Source organism: Strongylocentrotus purpuratus, unplaced genomic scaffold, assembly GCF_000002235.5.
Source record: "Strongylocentrotus purpuratus isolate Spur 01 unplaced genomic scaffold, Spur_5.0 spur5_scaffold_3, whole genome shotgun sequence".
NCBI classification, from domain to species: domain Eukaryota; kingdom Metazoa; phylum Echinodermata; class Echinoidea; order Camarodonta; family Strongylocentrotidae; genus Strongylocentrotus; species Strongylocentrotus purpuratus.
This window is the reverse complement of record NW_022145609.1, coordinates 36,105,719-36,127,458: the sequence shown is the minus strand read 5'-3', so window position 1 is coordinate 36,127,458 and position 21,740 is coordinate 36,105,719. Positions and strand designations below refer to the sequence as shown.

The window sequence follows — 21,740 nt, the reverse complement described above, 5'->3', positions numbered from 1 at the left end:
TACCCCGACAATAGCACAGCTGCAATTACAGCGCTCTAGCATTATAACGAATTGTTATCTGCCAAATAACCATTGTCCTCAACTTGTTGCAGAAAAAACAAAAATGGAGGGGAAACCCCTATTGATGCCTTGTACGTTCAACTTTAACTGCATCAATCAATAGCTGATGAATTCTGTTTACATATTAAGAAACGTTGAAGATAAGATTAGCTCTCTATTTCGTCATCAATGTGAATATCATAAACAGGGGGTATTATTTTACTCTTAGGTAACATGTTTATAAAGTTACTGTCATGACCTTACAGGCAGTAATATCCATCCATCTGACATCAACTTACAATTTGTAACTGTTCTTGTTTTCTTAACACCATATTTAAGAGGCATTTTGTATCGACCGAGAATTCCTAATTTTGTTTGAGACCCTCATTGGTCTTGAAAATACAGTTATCGAATATGTATATACAAACAAAAGAGTCTTGCCAAATAGACGTGCTCTGTACACACAAAAAGAGTTGAAATGATCCATACTATAGGTGAATATAATAAAGAATGGCCTAGAACTACCCATCCTTTATTACAATGACTACAAAGGAAGGGAAAATGTCAACACTGATAGCATTGTATGTGAAAAAATATTTTATAAGTATTTATCAAATATTCGGATTGACGAGCATGCCCAATTTTTTTTTTTTTTACTATGAAGTTGTTCGTATTGTGTAAGGCAGGTGTATGTTGAACGTGCCCTCAACGTATATTAAGCATACAATACAAAGAGGCTTACGCTGCCATGTAACCATATGGAAAGAATCGGTTGACTGCCTAACAATAAGGCATCAAAGTGTAAAATTCGACAAAGGGAGAAAAAGAGGAGAGTCATCATGGTCACAATGTACAGAATATCGTTCATATTTTTTCTTTTAGCCCTTTTTTAGACACCGAGCAAGAATGTATAGACTCGCAGATAACGTGTTCACAGCAAAACATGATTGTTAATTTTCACCGAAGCGTGATAATCGAATTCGTGTTCATAAGCCTATCAAAATGACAAAACAGCATTGGGGGGGGGGGGGGGGGTAAATGGGAAACCCCCTTATTTGTTTTTCGATTTTACATAATAGAGATTGCTCTTTAATAGCTGTTCTGCTCGTTTCTGTTTAAACGAATGATGTGGACATTTAAATAATAGTATAAATATATTGTTGTTTTATTCTATGTGTATATCTGGAGGAATAGGAAAGGGAGAGAGAGGGGGAAAGAGACTAAGTGTGTATGTGTGTGTGTAATTCCATCGTTTGCCTCACAGTAATTATTTAGGGAGAAAGAAAGATACCTGTAGCATCTTTTATACTGAAAGGGTAAAAAGTAAGAGAAGGTTAGACATGTTAATAGATGAAGAAGTGGATTCTAGCACAATCACCCCCTAGGCAATCATTACCCGGCCGATTACTAGCGGGACAATTACTCCCAAATTACCCCTAAGGGGGACTGAAAAAGTAGTCCACGCCTTGATTTCCTTCAGTCTTGACCGCTTTGGCATTGCCCTTTTGTTCAATATAACCTGTTGTCCAAGCTCCAAAAGCTTCAAACGATGTGGCTCGCATTGTCACTTTGTTCACCAAGCGGGTATAGCCATCTCACGTCTGTTTTGCAGTCGCTGTACTGGCTCCCTGTTAAAGAGCGCATCATGTTCATGATTTTTTTTGTGCTCACTTTTCATTGCATTCACGGTTCTGCTCCCCTATACAATATTTCTTTAAATCCAAAATTACACCCCGTGAGATCTTTACGCTTATCTATTTCCGGTTCCCTTGTGATTCCTAAAGTTACAAACATTTTGGGGGAAAGATTCTTTGCTGACGCGTGTCCTTCCTTATAGAATAACCTTCATGAAGACATAAACAAGTGTACAGCCTCTGATTTCTTAAAAAAATCATGTACAAACGCTTCTGATTAATGCTTAATTACTTCTAAAGGCGCCTTGATCACTCCACAAAATGGATTTGGCGCTATTTAAGTTACATTTATTATTATTATTATTAATATTAATCACCCCCGAAGAACAACATCCATCGAAATTATCCCCTTTCCTCCCCCCCCCCCCCCCCGGAGGACAATGATCCCCGAAAAAAATATAAATAAAAATAAAACAAACTTATTATCAAGGTGGGTTCCTCTTTTAAAAAACAAAAGGGATAATTTCCGAGGGGGGTGGGGGTAAATTTCAGGGGTAGGAGGGATGGGGTAATTGTCATGGTAGGAGTAATTGTCCACGGGGGTTATTGTCCTAGGTGCAATTTCCGGGGTTAATTGTCCTCGAGGTGATTTTCCTTGTAGGATTGATTTATGAGGGGGGGGGCGGTATTGTCTTTGGGTGGTAGTTTTCCGGGAGGTGATTGTCCAGAGGAGATTGTCCTGATACGGAAGAATAGGGGTCTTTGAGGGGAGCTGATTCTCTCATCTCTTTGAAGGCATTTGAACATGCTGAAGAAGGATTTTGTAATCGCTGGAGGGAACTTTATAATAACAAAAGATGCTAGTGGAGTCTTGTATAGCGCTCATGTCTGGCAAATTTACCACTCCTAACGCTCTATTATTACACCGACAATTAGCACGGCTGTCATAACAGCGCTCGAGCATTATAACGAATTAATATCTTCCAAACAACCAATGTCCTCAAATTGATGCAGAAAAACACAAATGGAGGGGAAACCCCTTTTGATCCCTGGTACGTTCAGCTTTAACTGCATCTATCAATAGCTGATGAATTCTGTTTACATATTAAGAAACGTTGAAAATAAGATTAGCTCTCTATTTCGTCATCAATGTGGATATCATAAACAGGGCGTATTATTTTACTCTTAGGTAACATGTTTAGAAAGTTACCGTCATGACCGTACAGGCAGTAAATATCCATCCATCTGACATCAACTTACAATTTGTAACTGTTCTTGTTTTCTTAAAACCATATTAAAGAGGCATTTTGTATTGACCGAGAATTCCTAATTTTGTTTGAGACCCTCATTGGTCTTGAAAATACAGTTATCGAATATGTATATACAAACAAAAGAGTCTTGCCAAATAGACGTGCTCTGTACACACAAAAAGAGCTCAAATGATCCATACTATAGGTGAATATAATAAAGAATGGCCTAGAACTACCCATCCTTTATTACAATGACTACAATGGAAGGGAAAATGTCAACACTGATAGCATTGTATGTGAAAAAATATTTTATAAGTATTTATCAAGTATTCGGATTGACGAGCATGCCCAATTTTTTTTGTTTTACTATGAAGTTGTCCGTATTATGTAAGGCAGGTGTATGTTGAACGTGCCCTCAACGTATATTAAGCATACAATACAAAGAGGCTTACGCTGCCATGTAACCATATGGAAAGAATCGGTTGACTGCCTAACAATAAGGCATCAAAGTGTAAAATTCGACAAAGGGAGAAAAAGAGGAGAGTCATCATGGTCACAATGTACAGAATATCGTTCATATTTTTTTCCTTTAGCCCTTTTTCCTACACCGAGCAAGAATGTAAAGACTCGCAAATAACGTGTTCACAGCAAAACATGATTGTTAATTTTTACCGAAGCGTGATAATCGAATTCGTGTTCATAAGCCTATTAAATTGACAAAACATCATTTGGGGTGGTTTAAAATGGAAAACCCCCTTATTTGTTTTTCGATTTTACATAATAGAGATTGCTCTTAGCTGTTCTGCTCGTTTCTGTTTGAACGAATGATGTGGACATTTAAATAATAGTATAAATATATCGTTGTTTTATTCTATGTGTAGATCCGGAGGAATAGGAAAGAGAGAGAGAGAGAGAGATAGAGAGAGAGAGGGAGAGAGAGAGGGGGAAAGAGACTAAGTGTGTATGTGTGTGTGTGTAAGTCCATGCGTGTGAGGGGGTGCCAATGTGATTTATATATATATATATATATATATATACATCCACCATTCTATATAGAGGGAAGGTTGTAGGAATGATAACAGTTAAAGCAGTAAAGTCTAATGAACTCAAACAACATGATACGACACAAAACCAAAATAAAACCAATCTTATATGGAATAATATGTGTTTTGCCGAATGAGGGCTTTAAAAGGCCCCGTTTACGTGTCTTACATTAATAGAATGCAGAAAAATATCAGTCAGTTCAAAACGCATTTATCTACAAATAAATTTATATAAAATAACACAGTGCATATTCCAATTGTATGCCAGTTCCTTCCTCTCTGTCTCTATTCCTATACTATCAGATCATGATATGTTTCATTTCGCGTTTGATATTTTTTGTCTCTGCCCCTACTCTCTCTCTATCTCTCGCTTTTTCTCTTTCCTCTCTCTTCATCTCATTCCAATTGACTAATAAATGGATTCTTATAATGCATTTTAATGCATGGCAGTTGCAAATAACTAACAGCGGTTTTAGTGCCTATCTCCAACTGTTATCCCTACGACCGCTTTTGCCAACGAACCAATTCCTGACGGTATGTGAGACAAATCGCCAAATTGTATGCTTGCGACTCCATATTACAGTGTCAAAATTACAACCATGTTATAATCTTTTGCATAATTCAAAGATGAGATTCATTAATTATTTTTTCTTCATCATATCCCATGATAATTTCAGGATATGCGACGAATCACTAAAATCGCAAAATCATGTATTGTCAAATGACGAAGCGTTGTTCAATTGACGACTCACAGTTCATAGCAAATGTACATTACTGTACTTTTCAGAGGCCATCGCACAGGAGGATTACCATGACAACGCTGTTTTTAATCGTATGGAGAAGTCGTCTTTGTGAACTTTGTAACTTTCCTGATATTTATTTTGTAATTATGGTATGCAACCATATCACTGTTGCTATTTGTGAAAACGTTGGTAATATTTATCATTGTTATTATTATCAGTGGGGAATCATAAGGATATTGATTATTATTCTGTTGATGAACCGCAACTCTTTGATCACTATTGTCATTAACATTTGTAAGCCACTACGGGTAAGTTAGTGTAATCGCCATGTTTCATTGGTGTTTTGATGAAGGTTAAACAAACACAAAAGATTGTGAGCGTTCTCTTTCTTTTTGTCCCCTACGTGGAAATGTTGGCATATGACATGACAATATTTTCTCATGAAGTATCTTACATCAAACGAATTCTTGTTTTGCCCACTGTAAGATGCTGTCAATATCGTATGAAATGCCATGAGTCCGAAATGGGACTATGGTCCTGGTAACTATGTATTACATCTTCTTTTGGATATACTTGATAAAGCAAGAAAACCTAGATAGGCCTAAATTAGAAATAGTTGACTATTTCTGACAAATTTCTGACTCCAAATTTCTATGTCACTTCTCGATGTAGTCATATATTATGTACCCATTTCTGCTTCCATTGCTTTCATGGCTTGTGGTTTTCAGCAAAGTTGGATCAATCATATTTTTAAAACCTTATTAAACCACCTATGTTCCTATTTAAAACACAATTAACATTTCAGAATAACTTGCTTTCTCAATTGACTCGGAGTTCCATGATGAATGCTCCAGTTGTTCTTTAATTTGTATGTGAAATAAAACTATGGAATCTACTTTCGGAAAAATTGATGATTGCATAAAAAGCTTTGATCTTTACATTTATTATAAAAGGATAAAGTTGAGTTCTTGTCATGTGATCGCCATTCATAAACAAAATTCCGAAAGCAGTTAGGAAAGGTGAATGAATTGGTGTATGCTGTGAAGATTTATGATAATTAAAACAACAAGGTAAATTACTCAATCCGACTTTAAATCAGATATAATACACACCGAAAAGGATGTATGGGACTGCACGCACACTATGAAATTGACGTTTGTCCAAAGCCTTTCAATTTCCATATAGGAGAGCAATTGAAGGGTTATCTTTCTCAGAAAACTTTTCTTCTCTTAACCGACATTAAAGATGAAAGAGCTCACACATTATTGTTCATCTTTAGCAAAACTAAACCGCCTCTTCTAAATCTGAAGGCCGTCTCTTGCTCCATTTACATGGTCATAAACAAATGTGAATTAATATCACACTTTTTAGGCTACCAACATCTTTTTTTCTTGTTTCTTTCAAGGAACCTTGCAACTTTATCTTGGAAAATGGATAGGTCTACCATGTCACGGGTTTGGACACTTGCAGTCTTCATCTCCGTTCAATTGGTGTCACCCTCCTACTGCAGTAAGACAGCTTGACTATTTTTTTTTATAATTCTAGAACTAGAATTGAAAGTTGAATGTATGTGTTTCAGATGTTCATAATATAGCACATTCTTTTCGTTTAACGATGAGTTATGATTCTTTAATGTGTGCTGTATGTTTCATGTTTTAAGACCACATTAAATCAACCTATTGTGTTAAATATAATGTAAAATGCGCTAAACAAAAACATTACTGATTCATTATATGATGATGATTACTTATTGTTATTGCCGGTGTGAAACTGACCAGTTCCCAGAGAGAGTGCCGTCTTGCAGGAGCTACCGGTACTTACCTACCTTTGTAAGCAGCCTTCATTAAAATGAAGGCGGTCATTGTCACTTCGCGACAGACAGCTACTACTACTACTATTATTATTATTAGTAGTAAACAAATCATTAATGAAAAAGGCTCTAGAAAAAGATTCCAGGACATTTTGGAGTAATGCATGACATCCATGCTCGAACTCTTAAAAATAAGTACATAAGAAAAATTGCATTTTTGGCTCAACTTTAGAGAAAAAAATTGAATTCTCAAATTTTGCCCAAATATTCGTATTATCTGACTAAGGCCTTTCAGTTGGTACAGGTTTTATTTATGTGTTTAAAGAAATAAACCTGTTTAATATAAATTTGAGTGTTGGATGCTACACACACATGTACGGGGCAATGAAACAAGTATGAGTTTAATATTCAGACTACAAAATCTTATTCCTCGTTTTGGGGCAAGAATTTTAGCATGAATGCTATGCATTCCCCCCTAAACACGTCATGGCTGATCTACTATAATAAAAAATAATATGGTGATGATGATGATGATGGGGACGATGAAGAAGATGATATGATGATGATTTTTAATATTATCTTTATGATTGTTACTTTTAATATTGTATCCCCCGGCATAATTTTTTGTGCTGCTGCCTTCATTGTTCAATCCTTTATAGGGTCAAAGGTTATACGTCTTTAATGATGGATTTCTTATAATGCATATAATCTAGTATAGCAGTTGAATATACACTCTTAAATAACATTACAAAAATACAAATGTATTTATAGCTGATAATACATTATATGAAACCATTCTTTCAGTTTGAAAAGCATTATATTGTCCTGCATTCAGTGCTAAGAAAACATACACTAAACAAATTTCCTCTTGTCATTTTACCTCATTGGGAATCGATAATGCAAGATTGTTTGAACATGTATTTAAAGATGTTTACAGAGCTTGCTATTCTTAGTTATCTGTCTAACTGATTCCATGCTATAATTGAAGAAACGATACGAGGGGGCTATGTTTAAAGCATTCTGTTTTATAATTTTGCACAGAAAGTAAACCTTCAACTACCTGCCTCGTATTATGCTGATGAGTGTCACTTACTTTAATTAAACTTTCTTGTAAATAGGATGGCGCCAAATGTATTATACATGTTGAAAGACGAAGGGTTTTACATGAACAGCATAATCACTGCACATTATACGATCCGTTGGCGATCTGGTTTTCGGGGGAATCGCAAAGGCATTATATATGGATATTTTAGCTAAATAAAACGAGGTCTTCAGCAAATTAGGCCTTTTAGCCGTGTCTAAGTTCACATATCACCAAATCGTATACAATCGCCCGACTGACATGACTGGTCTAACGTCATCATTTTGAATTTTCGTGATACGGGAAGACTTGCAATACCAAGAAATTTTGATTTTGAAATGCATAAGTCTGACTAGACAGAACCGTTAGCATTTATTAAAAAAAAAATATTTTGCCCATTTCTCCCAAATCGGATCGTAGACAGATCGTAAACAGAAAGAAAAATAATCTGGAGGTGTTGTGTTATAGTGGTTCAAATTTCCTCTCACTCAAACGGTTGAGGGTTCGAATCCCAGCCCAGCACCAATGTCCTTTGGCAAGACAGTGGTCAACATATTTGCCACTTTCCATCCAGGTATAAGTGTTAGGTCCGACCTGGCAATTGCTGGATTGATAATAGTTGCAGGGCCCTCAGAACAACTTTGATGCTGATGAGGCTTCCCTGGGTAAATAACAATTTTATTAATTTATTATTATGGCTATATTTCCTTATTGCAGCTGACAAGATGTTCCTTGCTGAAGCTGCAAACGCTACGATTTTTATGGCAGAGGCCAGAGACTACAGCTTTGTCAATACATCTTTCATCGAAATTCCACTAAACGGTCTCGAATTTCCCGTTGGTGTCGAATTTGACCCAAGGAGTGAACTGATCTATTGGACTGACGCAAAACTGCACACCGTTAATAGGGCTGCGCTAAATGGATCATCGCAAGAAGTCATTGTTCAATTACAAATTGTTTCCGGTGATCATGATTGTAAGTTAGCCTATCTAAATCTTAACTCAAATTTCTATGCTGCTAAATACATATTACATGTTTATTGTATACGGTCTTTGACGTGCGGTATAACAACGTTATCGTAAACAAAATGAATGAAAAATTATAGAAGCCTAGAAATGCCGACAAGAAGACGAAGTGATTTAGGTCGACAAGACAACCGATCAAGATAAAACAAAACACCGAGAAGACGGGTTCTTTAAACTAAGCAATTCCATTTTTACAACGATATCTCCTTTTCTCGTCTTTAATAGAATTGACTTACCGAGTTCCAACAACTTGTCTTCTTGTCCTAAATCATATCGTCATTTCGTCGGCACTTGTAATCTTCCGTACAAAATGGATCGTGCAAATGTCACCTTAAATTACGGGTGTTGAAGTAGCCCTTACGGCCCTTATGAGCAAAAATACTCGTAAACATCAGGCATAAGAATCATATTCCTTTAGCACAGTGCACGCGAGGCGTTATTCCAATATTGCCAACTACGCAACTTAATTGCTGAACGCAGCAATATTTATGCCCGAGTCATTAGTGAAAAAATAGGCTCTTACATCAAATTCTGGTTGTGCTGGAGAGTCTCACACAAATGTTCTCAACGGACTAATATTTTTTTGTGTAGAGTTTTACGCCTGAATATATTGCCTCAGTCACACCTTTGCGTATGTTGCTGCGTATTGATGCGTTATGCGGGGTAAATCAACACGCAGCCGCGTGCCCAGCAATACGCGGCAAATTTGAAGGTAGCAGTCACACTATTGCGTATCTAGCTCGTATGCCGCTCGCACAAAGACTGCCTACGGTTGCCTATGGTTGCCTATGTTGCCTTTGACCACGCCATAGCTCGATTCAACTTTGCTTGCATGGTTGCTGTTAGTTAGCCGCTCGCACCCGTTGGTCTCGTAGCGTCTCAATGCTTGTTCGCTTGCTTTAGCTCGTCTGTTGTTCGTACTGTGGCGTGTCAGCTCGCTCGTGCTGCGACGGTATATAAATAATAGTCATTTAGCGGGACAAGGCATACAAATCTTAGCTCCTGAAGAGTCTACACCTACAGGAAAAATCAATCTAATGACACAAAATGGCCCTGCAGTAGAGCTCTGCCTTGCAAAGCTCAACCCTTTGCTTCAGCCGGAAGAAGCAGAGGCGAATGATAATTATTTATTGCCGATATGCAGCGCAGCGACGGTGGTCAGTGCTAGACAACTAATCGCAGTGATATCGAGCTTATGCCTCATTCACACCTTTGCGTATTTGACTTGCGTATTACTGCGTATTTATGGTTAGCCGTTATAACATTTACTATTTCTTGATATCAAGAATTGAATTCTCGAAATCAAGGAATGAATTCTCGAAATCAAGGAATGAATTCTTGAAAACAAGGAATGAATTCTTGATATAAGGAAATTGAAAGCGAGTAGCAACCAGCGACTGCAAGCTAGGGCGAACGGCGTACAAACTAGACTCGCAGCGTAGCGAGCGGCTATCGCAACGGTTCTTGCTTCTGCGATAGTAGGCGAGCAACAACGCAACAATACGCGCAATCATGCGAACGACAACGAACTACAGCGAGGTAAATCGTGCAGGGAACGTAGCTATATAGGCAGGGACACGCGCTCCAAAAAGGGAGGTACGTTTGGTTGCGTATACCTGCGCTACGCACCCGCTGTCGCTTGTTGTTGTTTGCATTCACAGTTTGCCACTCGTATCCGCTCGTAGGCGATTTGACCTTGCGTTTGCTTGCAAAAGTTCAGAAATTTGTTAAAACTAGCGAGCGGGACTATGCACTAGTCTGTGTATTGAGTACACAGTGAGCACGTTTCATTGCGCTTTATTGGGCATGACTGCCTATGTCACAACAAGATGACTAAACAAAGAGGGCGGATTTCACGTGAGCTCGTACGAGCGCTGGCACATTTTTGAACCACTATGAGCCTTCTACGTATATATCTGTTGTGACGGGCCACTGGCTTTATCTGGCAGGTAGTTCCATTATGTAAATGAGTAATTTCCGACAAAAATATACAACCAATTAAAACAAGTTTAATTCCAAAAGAAAGCTAACGATTAGTCGGCCGTGATCTGGCAAAACAACGTATGTCATTTTTTGACCTTTTTCAGGTTTTTAGAGTTTTGGATATATAAAAACAATCTGTTTCATCTGTCAAAATTTCAGTTTTCAAATAGATTTAAATTTTAAAATAATTGGATTTAAAGATCAGCAATTTTCCTATTTTTATCCAAATAATCTGGCAAAACATCGTATGTCGACTTACGTTGTTTTGCCAAAATATTTACGTCCCGGTTAGACATACGTTGTTTTGCCAGATTTACAACATCTCATGTAGCTTCCGGTTGTTCTGGCAGAGTAACGTATCTCCGCCGAGTGATATGGCAGAACAACGTATCTTCGTATCATTCTTCTCTAACTCTATATAGAGTGCTGCGGCCGTGCGGCGCTTGCGCTGCGCTTGTTCATGCAATTAATTAGGTATGTGGTTATACCTAAAAACTTGCTCGCGCGGTGCAGGTACAGGTGCGCGCAGAACTGAGTGAATGTACGTACGTTTTCAATATACGCGCCAAAAAAAGCTGTGAGTCGTTAACTTCACTAGCACTGCATGCATGCAGCACTGCACTAGCTGCCTGATCGACTGTTCATGTTCGTGATTCATCGACGGACGTGATGGAGGCACGTAGGACAAGAGGGCAGGTCATCCTCGACCTCGCTTTGCAGAAGGTCCGAAAGTTGAAGCAAGGTACGTAGACTACGTCTATCTAAGAGTAGGAAGACTAGGAATATATAACTTAGATTTCGAAGGAAAGTTTCGAGGGTCTGTTGTACTGTTGTAGGGACGTGTCGATCGCGCACTCAGTTGTGCTAAAATCATAGAGATTGCACATAACCCTATGCAGCCCATGTCTGTGCATTGCGCGCTCATGCTAAATTGGTCGATGTTTTTATTACCAAAATGAGATTCAAACCAATTGGCTTATTGCTCGTTATCGAACCATATGAAAGAGCAGGTTCTTCTCCAGTCAAGGTCTATTCCCTAAATTAAAGGGGCCCACCCCAAAATTATAAACTAGATCTAGACTCTAGATCTAAGTAGGTCTAGACTAGTAGTAGTCTAGGCCTACTAGTCTAGGTCTAGAGATAGAGATAGAGATAGACTAGATCTAGTCTAGGTCTACATAGAGTCTAGATCTAGACTAGGTCTAGATTTCTAGAACTATGAGTAGGTCTAGATCTAGATCTATGAGTATGATATCGGCCTCCATGCGCTTAGCCTTAGGGTCTAGACCCTAGTCTAATCTAGATCTATCATGATCTAATATCTAGTCTAGACTCTAGGCCTAGACTCTAGATCTATTTTTTCTCTAGGACCTAGATCTAGGTCTAGATCTAGACTCTAGATATCTAGGTCTAACAAGTTAGAGTCTAGTCCTAGGGGTCTAGAACTAGAAGTCTAGACCCTAGATCTCAAAAGACTCCACAGTTCGGGAAATGTACGATTTCTGCAACGTTGAAGAAATCCGCAACGTTACACCGCGAATGCGCATAGACTCTAGACCTAGTCTAGAGGGCGCGTTTGATTGTTTACGTTGCAGATTTCTGCAACGATGCAATGATGCCGCGTGCGCCGTAGCTCATGTACATAGGAGGGTAGGGGGGGGGGGGTTCAAGTTCAAGGACTGGAATTCACTTTTTACATCATGACATTAGGGGTCTAGATCTAGACTAGATCTAGTCTAGACCTATGTCTAGACCTATCGAGCACATAGAATCCATAGCCTAGATTCTATTTTTGTTGGGGCGGGAGGTTTTTTCATAAACCGGCAGATTCTACATCTTTGGCAGGAGAGCGGGAGGAAGGCGTGGTGGCCGGAGTCTCCCTCCAAATACGGGAGGGTTGACAGCCCTGAGTAGACTCTAATCTAGATCTAGATCTAGATTAGACTCTAATCTAGATCTAGATCTAGATTAGACCAAAAGCTTCAGTCTCTCTAGAAGTAGAAGGTCTATATCGTCAGTTGTTCCACTGAGACTACGTCTGGGTCCATTATAGATCTAGAATCTAGACCTCTGTATGGGGAATGTCGACAAATGTCAGTTTTTTTAAAGAATGACCAATATCAAACGATTATTTCTGTCTAGATCTAGATAAGATATTGATCTAGAATTGACAGCTTGGATTCTTGACCTAACTTAAATCTAGGGTCTAGAGTCTAGTCCTAGATTAGATCTTTATCTCACCATCCCTCCCCCCCCCCCCTCTAAACTCTAAAGCCTAAAGTAAAGACAGTAGATCTAGATCCTCTATTTTGGCTCTAGACCTCTAGGCCAAAAGACCCTAAATTTAGAACAAATTCTGTTTTATTCCTTTTTTTGTTTTGTTAATGTAGGGTTAGGTCTAGGCCAAGTTCCCAGTGGCGGTAAGGCACAGAGAAAGCAGACAACATTTCCTCTTGAGCCAGAAGCAAATTCAAAGGAGATCCGAAGGCGAAAGGAGCTGTCAGAATGGCCAGGAGGTTCAACTTCAAGAGGTTCCACAGGTAGGACTAGGACAAATCTACAACTTACAAGTAATAATTAAGTCCTATTATTAGTTCTTTTATTGTGTAGGCATATTATTAGATAGGCCTACCAAAGTTAATCTATCTGGTATTAGTTGTAAGGATTTTCAAAATGATGACCATAAACAAGGTTTCAGAATGTGCCTTAATAGATTTTAAAAGTCTGCACAATTATTTTTCTACTTGGTAAGACTAGAGTCTTGTTCAACTATTTTCCCCAAAGAAGAGTCAGAACTTTGAAAGGATGATTTAATGTGGAAAAACAGAGCAGAACTAGTAATTATTCTCTTCTACATTTTCTATAGTATTAGTAGGTCTATGCTCTATCCTTGGGTCAACAATGGGAAAAAAGGTTTATTAAGTGTTTTTTTTTTAAAGAATCTTTCCTTCAAATAGTTGAGTGTTTATTTTATTTATCTATAAATCCTTTTCTTAAATTTAGAACAAATCCTGTTTTATTCCTTTTTGTGTTTTGTTATTGTAGGGTTAGGTCTAGGCCAAGTTCCCAGTGGCAGCAAGGCACAGAGAAAGCCGACAACATTTCCTCTTGAGCCAGAAGCAAATTCAAAGGAGATCCGAAGGCGAAAGGAGCTGTCAGAATGGCCAGGAGGTTCAACTTCAAGAAGTTCCACAGGTAGGACTAGGACAAATCTACAACTTACAAGTAATAAGTCCTATTATTAGTTCTTTAATTGTGTAGGCATATTATTAGATAGGCCTACCAAAGTTAATCTATCTGGTATTAGTTGTAAGGATTTTCAAAATGATCACCATAAACAAGGTTTCAGAATGTGCCTTAATAGATTTTAAAAGTCTGCACAATTATTTTTCTACTTGGTAAGACTAGAGTCTTGTTCAACTATTTTCCCCAAAGAACAGTCAGAACTTTGAAAGGATGATTTAATGTGGAAAAACAGAGCAGAACTAGTAATTATTCTCTTCTACATTTTCTATAGTATTAGTAGGTCTATGCTCTATCCTTGGGTCAACCATGGGAAAAAAGGTTTATTAAGTGTTTTTTTTTTAAAGAATCTTTCCTTCAAATAGTTGAGTGTTTATTTTATTTATTTATTAATCCTTTTCCTAAATTTAGAACAAATCCTGTTTTATTCCTTTTTGTGTTTTGTTAATGTAGGGTTAGGTCTAGGCCAAGTTCCCAGTGGCAGCAAGGCACAGAGAAAGCCGACAACATTTCCTCTTGAGCCAGAAGCAAATTCAAAGGAGATCCGAAGGCGAAGGGAGCTGTCAGAATTGCCAGGAGGTTCAACTTCAAGAAGTTCCACAGGTAGGACTAGGACAAATCTACAACTTACAAGTAATAATTAAGTCCTATTATTAGTTCTTTAATTGTGTAGGCATATTATTAGATAGGCCTACCAAAGTTAATCCAACTGGTATTAGTTGTAAGGATTTTTAAAATGATGACCATAAACAAGGTTTCAGAATGTGCCTTAATAGATTTTAAAAGTCTGCACAATTATTTTTCTACTTGGTAAGACTAGAGTCTTGTTCAACTATTTTCCCCAAAGAACAGTCAGAACTTTGAAAGGATGATTTAATGTGGAAAAACAGAGCAGAACTAGTAATTATTCTCTTCTACATTTTCTATAGTATTAGTAGGTCTATGCTCTATCCTTGGGTCAACCATGGGAAAAAAGGTTTATTAAGTGTTTTTTTTTTAAAGAATCTTTCCTTCAAATAGTTGAGTGTTTATTTTATTTATTTATTAATCCTTTTCCTAAATTTAGAACAAATCCTGTTTTATTCCTTTTTGTGTTTTGTTAATGTAGGGTTAGGTCTAGTCCAAGTTCCCAGTGGCAGCAAGGCACAGAGAAAGCAGACAACATTTCCTCTTGAGCCAGAAGCAAATTCAAAGGAGATCCGAAGGCGAAGGGAGCTGTCAGAATTGCCAGGAGGTTCAACTTCAAGAAGTTCCACAGGTAGGACTAGGACAAATCTACAACTTACAAGTAATAATTAAGTCCTATTATTAGTTCTTTAATTGTGTAGGCATATTATTAGATAGGCCTACCAAAGTTAATCCAACTGGTATTAGTTGTAAGGATTTTCAAAATGATGACCATAAACAAGGTTTCAGAATGTGCCTTAATAGATTTTAAAAGTCTGCACAATTATTTTTCTACTTGGTAAGACTAGAGTCTTGTTCAACTATTTTCCCCAAAGAACAGTCAGAACTTTGAAAGGATGATTTAATGTGAAAAAACAGAGCAGAAATAGTAATTATTCTCTTCTACATTTTCTATAGTATTAGTAGGTCTATATGCTATATCCTTGGGTCAACCGTGGGAAAAAAGGTTTATTAAGTGTTTTTTTTTTAAAGAATCTTTCCTTCAAATAGTTGAGTGTTTATTTTATTTATTTATAAATCCTTTTCCTAAATTTAGAACAAATCCTGTTTTATTCCTTTTTGTGTTTTGTTAATGTAGGGTTAGGTCTAGGCCAAGTTCCCAGTGGCAGCAAGGCACAGAGAAAGCCGACAACATTTCCTCTTGAGCCAGAAGCAAATTCAAAGGAGATCCATTGACCATACAATTCCACCATTAAAACACCATTCACCATCATACACCACCATTGAAACACCATTCACCATACAGAATCCACCATTGAAACACCGTTCACCATACAATATCACCATTGAAACACCATTCACCATCATACACCACCATTAAACACCGTTCACCATACGATTCCACCATTGAAACACCATTCACCATCATACACCACCATTGAAACACCATTCACCATACAGAATCCACCATTGAAACACCATTCACCATACAATTCCACCATTGAAACACCATTCACCATCATACACCACCATTGAAACACCATTCACCATACAGAATCCACCATTGGCACACCATTCACCATACAATTCCACCATTTAAACACCATTCACCATACATTGAGCTACACCACCACCATGTGATAGACAGCCAACAGATGATGTTCAAAGAAGAAATGAATTGGGTGGTAAGTCTATTTGTATACAATCACTACACATCACTGAGGGCATTAGTAAGAATTACAATGTGTATTAATTTTTTGTTTTTTGTTTTATAACTAGTTATCCAAATTATGTGTTAGGCAAAATAAATGCCTGGTCACGTACGTGTATGCTTTTAACCAATAATTTGATTAGGATCCACATCATCGTCTTATAATACTATAGACTAGAATTTGAGCACTCTATATGAAATAACTGGAGATGGTTGGCAGGAAGTAATAAGATTATCAAATCCAAAGCTCTATAACCTCAGATTGATAAGCAAATATTCTGAAGTTTCTTCCCATTTTGTGTCTTATTGCCTTCACTGACTTGTATAGAAAGAGATATAGTTTGAAAATTCATTATGACTTTTCATTTTGGAATATTATGTTTTGTAAAGTTGGGGTACAACAACAATAACAACAAATTATTTTTGTCTTTAAAGACAAAATAAAATTGTGTTTCAGTTCCTCAACTGATTATATTTTTTGAAGATGGTTATAGTTTTCAGTTTTTATAGTGTTTAAAATATATATTTTAGGAAAATACATGCATCATCTAAATCCTTAGATAAGTATCATTTGGATAGTGTTGAAAGAGCTTCAAACAAAATCATAATTTCTGGGTTTTTTTCTTTTATCTATTTGCATTTGATTGATTTTCTCCTTTTTTTCTTCTATACTTGCAATCAGGTAAGAGGAGATACCGACATGCTGCAGATAGACTGAGCAGAGACAAGGCCAAACACCCACAATTGGCTCCATGCCACTGTCGTCGTCATTGTAATTCCCTCCATGATCCAAAAGAAAGAGAGGCCAATTGGCAAGAATGTTGGAGGTTAGATTATAGTGATTGGCGATACTGGGTAGTCAAAAACATTGAAAAAGGTTACAGGAATTCAACAACACGACGTGGGCGGCTATCGAGACGAAAGTATACCTTAAAGTACAGAATCGATGGCAAGGAAGTTTGCAAAACATACTTTTTACACACCATAGGATATAAAGATGATGCATAGAACTGCCCTACTCAAAGGCAACAAGGACAAGAGAGGGGCACATACTTTGTGAGGTTGTTGATTTGGAAACGAACAAAAGTTAGGAATCTTAACTTGGAAGAACTTCAGTATGCTTCTCTACAGAGTGTCCCCCCAAAAGTTTACAGTTGGACTAACTCCTTCCAATTAAATATTTCAAAATATTTGAAAACATGTTTATACCAATAGGAAGCCCATGGTGTATTATATCAAAATACATCAAAAATCAAATCAAACTTTGACCTTCACTAAGTTGATGATTCCAGTTGGAGATGATGTTCTAATTACCAAGTACACATAGCTCAAAAGTTTACAGTTGGACTAACCTTCCAATTAAATATTTCATACTAGTATTTTTGAAATGTCGATTTCTATTACTGTGATAGATGCATTGTTTTTTCCTTATACATTACGGACGCTTACAATAATTAGCGAGTTATTAATGTAATGAGCGGCAGCCTTTCGCTATATAAACAGTGCTACCCATACTTGTATTTTTGAAATGTTGATTTCTATTACTGTGATAGATGCATTGTTCTTTCCTTATACATTACGGACGCTTACAACCATTAGCGAGGTATTAATGTACATTATAATATTTCATATTTCTGCATGATTATGATATAATTATACAACGATCAAGCATTTGAAATAATTTTGTTTTCCACAGATAGCATATTTTCAGTTGCCAGTTGGGAAAAAATCCTTATTTCGATTACACTTGTATTATCAAATGTCATAATTGTTTTTTAAAGTTGTTATTTTGGGGCAAATTTATCATATGAAATAATAATGCATATTTCATAATATGAATGTTTGAAACAGAGTATTAAGGAGTTTGAGCTATTTTTTTGGTTCATAGTTAACATTATAAGTTAATAATGCATATTTCATAGCACAGCAGTTGTAAAATAAACTGATTGAGAATTTTTTTTTTTTTCTTGATAAAAGACATTTGTGTCAATTTAAAAATTTGAAAATGAAATCTCTCAGTGCTAAGAAAAAAGGTGAACATTTGTTTGAAGGTCCTTCGAAATTTGCGACAGCAAGTCATCAGTGTTTAATTGTGGGGAAATGTATTTTTTTCTACAGCTTTGACACCATAGTATTTTAATGTCTTATTTGAAAGTGTCATCAAATTAAAAATTAGCATAAAATATGACTTAAAAAATTGATCATCAGCACTAATGGAACTGTCTAAAATGTTTGCAATTACAATACCTAGGTACATATCTCTCTGCTTAACTTGTACTTTTGTTCTCAAAATGGAATTTGTTCTGCTGTTTGAATAAAGTGAGTCCAAAGATGCCCTTGAAAGTAACATTTATTGATTTTCCTTCATTTTTGTTTGTACTAGTACATATATTCATATTTAATCATTGATATTGAAATTACTGTCTATATATACACCTAAAGTACCACGAGTGCCAATACTTTAAATGTAATGATGCATATTGGTGACAGTGTTTAAACAAAATCATTTTTTTTAGTGATGTGTATTATATCATTTAAACAGTATTTCTGCCAATTTATCAAAAATTGTCAAATGAATTAATAATGCATATTTCATATCTTATCAATAAAAAACGAGCGTTTTGGAACGTGAATTATTTTTTCCTTGATGAATACCAAAAGTTTCTAGCAGAAAAAGAAAAAGGTAAATGTTTTCAACCTAATGTCTAAACGCTATGATTTTTTAAAACACCATCTCAATTTTCGACAGCATGTCATAATATTGAATTATTGCGAAAAGTCCTGTTTTCTTTCATTTTCTATGCTTTGGATATTTAAAACTACATATCCAGTGAAGCTGATTTATTTTCTTATAATCATCAATAATGTTAACTAGTCTAAGTTAAATAAAATTTGGTACCCTTTAGGAATTTAGATTCCCAGAATAAAATGTTCAAATAATACTACATTATTGTTGATGAAAAATGGGCGTGGTCATATTTGATATCATAATTCTCATAAATACAATTTTTTTGGGGGGAAAAGACTATTGATATCCTGTTTTTGATGCATTACAATCATTTATACATGGGAAACAGAGATCAACACTTCTTATTTCAAAATCATGCTTAACACATATTATTTGGGAATTGCTAATAATACGAAAAAACACAAAGTTTATGATTTTTCAAAAAATCATCACATGAGAACTATTGATCTGGGGGAGACAATTTTTTTTCAGTTGATAAAACTTAATATCTACTATGAAGAAAAAATAATTCAGTTGGTCTTTTGTTATGAGTTTAAAGTTAAGCCACTTCAAGGTGACCCCTAAATTTCAAAATGCAATTTTCACCATGGGCCTCCCTAATTATGATTGTGATTGCATGTGTACACGTTGCTTTTCTTCCAGCTGCTGCATGTAAACTTCCATAATGCCAAACTGTAGGTGATGAGCAAATATATTAAACTAATAAGTATGATCATTATATTGATACGTATTAAAACAACATAATAAATAATGAAACAAAAATATCTAAGTCGGATATTGAAAATGAATGATTGAGACGAGTAGCGTACGGTTAATTGATCCATTTACAGTCTGGAAGGGGTCATTATAGATAAGGGGTTAGAATTAGAACCTATACGCACTAGTCCTAAGCTTTTTTTCATTAGCTCCCCCCCCCCCTCCCCCCCCCCTCCCCCCCCCCCCCCTCCCCCCCCCCCCTCCCCCCCCCCCCCAGATAACCGGAAAATAAAAACAATTGCCGACATAAATTTTCATTAATGGCATTTGTTACGTTAATTGTTTTTCCAAATTAAAGCAAATATGACAGAGCTTACTGCAACTTACAACAAAGGTTGTTTTGCCAAATCAAGGGCCTACACAGTCATGCAGAGTGATTACGTTGTTTTGCCAGATCACAGCACAGCTGCGCGGAGCGCGCATAACGATCATGATCTGGCAAAACAACGTATATCGACATACGCTGTTTTGCCAGATCACAGCGCAGCGGCGCGGAGCGTCCATATCGACATACGTTGTTTTGCCAAATTACGCACGAGATGCAGGGTAAGTCGTGTTCTGGCAAAACAACGTATCTCTACAAAATCATTGATAGATTGAAAAAGAAAGTGTTTTATTGAACAATTTTACCCTACATAGTAAAAGAATATTATCCGGTACATGTAGACAATATATTAAACAAAATTATTCAACTTGAGAGAAATGAAAACACTTTTAACTGTAAAATTCAAAATCTTTGATATCTCGGAAGTACCGAAACAGACATACGTTGTTTTGCCAGATCACGGCCGTAGTATATTCATTAGCCGCTCACCCCAAAGCCTCCTGACCACAATGGAACAAGTGTGGACTTGCGAGAGCGGCCGAGGTGCGATTGAAACTCGCTATTTTGCTCTTAATTCTCCAACGCAAAAAGAGACGACACAGTGCTGGATTACTATGTTTTTCCGGCAAAAGTACAGAGAAGGTGCATATTTTTTTGTTGTATTATAATTTTTCAAAGGTTTCCCAAGTGACTCCCGTGAAACAACGTGTCCATATTGAATTGAAATTTGAAATGTATTATCCATTACGGGAAATTCTTTTTTCACTGGTTTACAGTCTTTGTACATATAAACATAATACAAGAAGAATACATAATACAATAATATCAAATTTTCATTGTAATTAAAGTAGTTTTAAGCGAGGCACGTTTCTAGAACTGCGCCTTCACTGGCGTTGTATTACATCAGCAAAATAGGGACTTTTAGAATTGCACGAGAAAACGTGGATTGCTACGATCGATGTACTTTTAATGCACTGCCTTTAATGCCTCAGTCACACCTTTGCGTATTTGGCTTGCGTATTGCTGCGTATTACCCGAACGCAGACAAAGGCAGTCATTCCCAATAAAGCGCAATAAAACGTGTTCACTACGCACTCAATACGCAGACTAGCGCAAATGCCTGCGTTGCTCGCTCGCTTGTATTAAATTTAAATTTTTCTAAACTATCGCAAGCAAACGCAAGGTCAAATCACATACGAGCGGATACGAGTGGCAACCAGTGAATGCGAGCGACAGCGAGTGGCTTAGCGCAGGTATACGCAATCAAACGCACCTCTTTTTTCGGAGCACGTGTCACTGCCAATAGCTACGTTTCCTGCACGATTTACCTCGCTTTAGCTCGTTGTCGTACGCATGATTGCGCGTATTGTTGCGCTGTTGCTCGCACACCGCTCGCAGCAGCAAGAACCCTTGCGATTGCCGCTCGCTGCGCTGCGTGTCTAGCTCGTACGCCGCTCGCTTTAGCTCGAAGTCGCTGGTTGCCGCTCGCTTTAGCTCGCTATCACTGCGATTAGTTGCCTATGCGCTGTATATCGGGGCGGGGCGCCTCACGGGTTGGAATCATACCGCAGTCAAAATTTGAAGAAGATACACAAGAAGATGCAGAAAGCCAGTCATTGGTCCAGTCATTGCAACAGTCTTTTTGTTGAACTCTTAGGAATAATGTTTTAACTGAGATTTACATTCTTCGCGAGAACTGTGATAACTGGCAAATTAAACTG

General features: G+C 37.1%; 1 protein-coding gene across 2 annotated transcripts; it reads left to right on the top strand.

Moving 5' to 3' along the window:
• The first annotated feature begins 11,227 nt into the window (after positions 1-11,227).
• LOC105440847 lies at positions 11,228-18,536 on the top strand. Of its 2 annotated transcripts, XM_030996777.1 has the most exons (4): positions 11,228-11,350; positions 12,999-13,148; positions 13,654-13,803; positions 14,305-14,547. In XM_030996777.1, the coding sequence occupies exons 1-4, from the start codon at positions 11,278-11,280 to the stop codon at positions 14,493-14,495; spliced, it is 564 nt and encodes a 187-aa protein (XP_030852637.1). In that variant the 5' UTR covers positions 11,228-11,277; the 3' UTR covers positions 14,496-14,547. The 2 variants fall into 2 exon arrangements, 1 of the variants encoding a protein (XP_030852637.1); XR_971814.2 differs by lacking the exons at positions 11,228-11,350; positions 12,999-13,148; positions 13,654-13,803; positions 14,305-14,547 and adding exons at positions 16,031-16,163; positions 16,872-18,536.
• Positions 18,537-21,740: the final 3,204 nt, after the last annotated feature.

Coding starts and splice junctions, on each gene's coding strand:
- LOC105440847 (XM_030996777.1), top strand. CDS start 11,278: ATGGAGGCACGTAGGACAAGAGGGCAGGTCATCCTCGACCTCGCTTTG. Junction 13,149..13,653: donor AACTTCAAGAGGTTCCACAG/GTAGGACTAGGA, acceptor TTGTTATTGTAG/GGTTAGGTCTAGGCCAAGTT. Junction 13,804..14,304: donor AACTTCAAGAAGTTCCACAG/GTAGGACTAGGA, acceptor TTGTTAATGTAG/GGTTAGGTCTAGGCCAAGTT.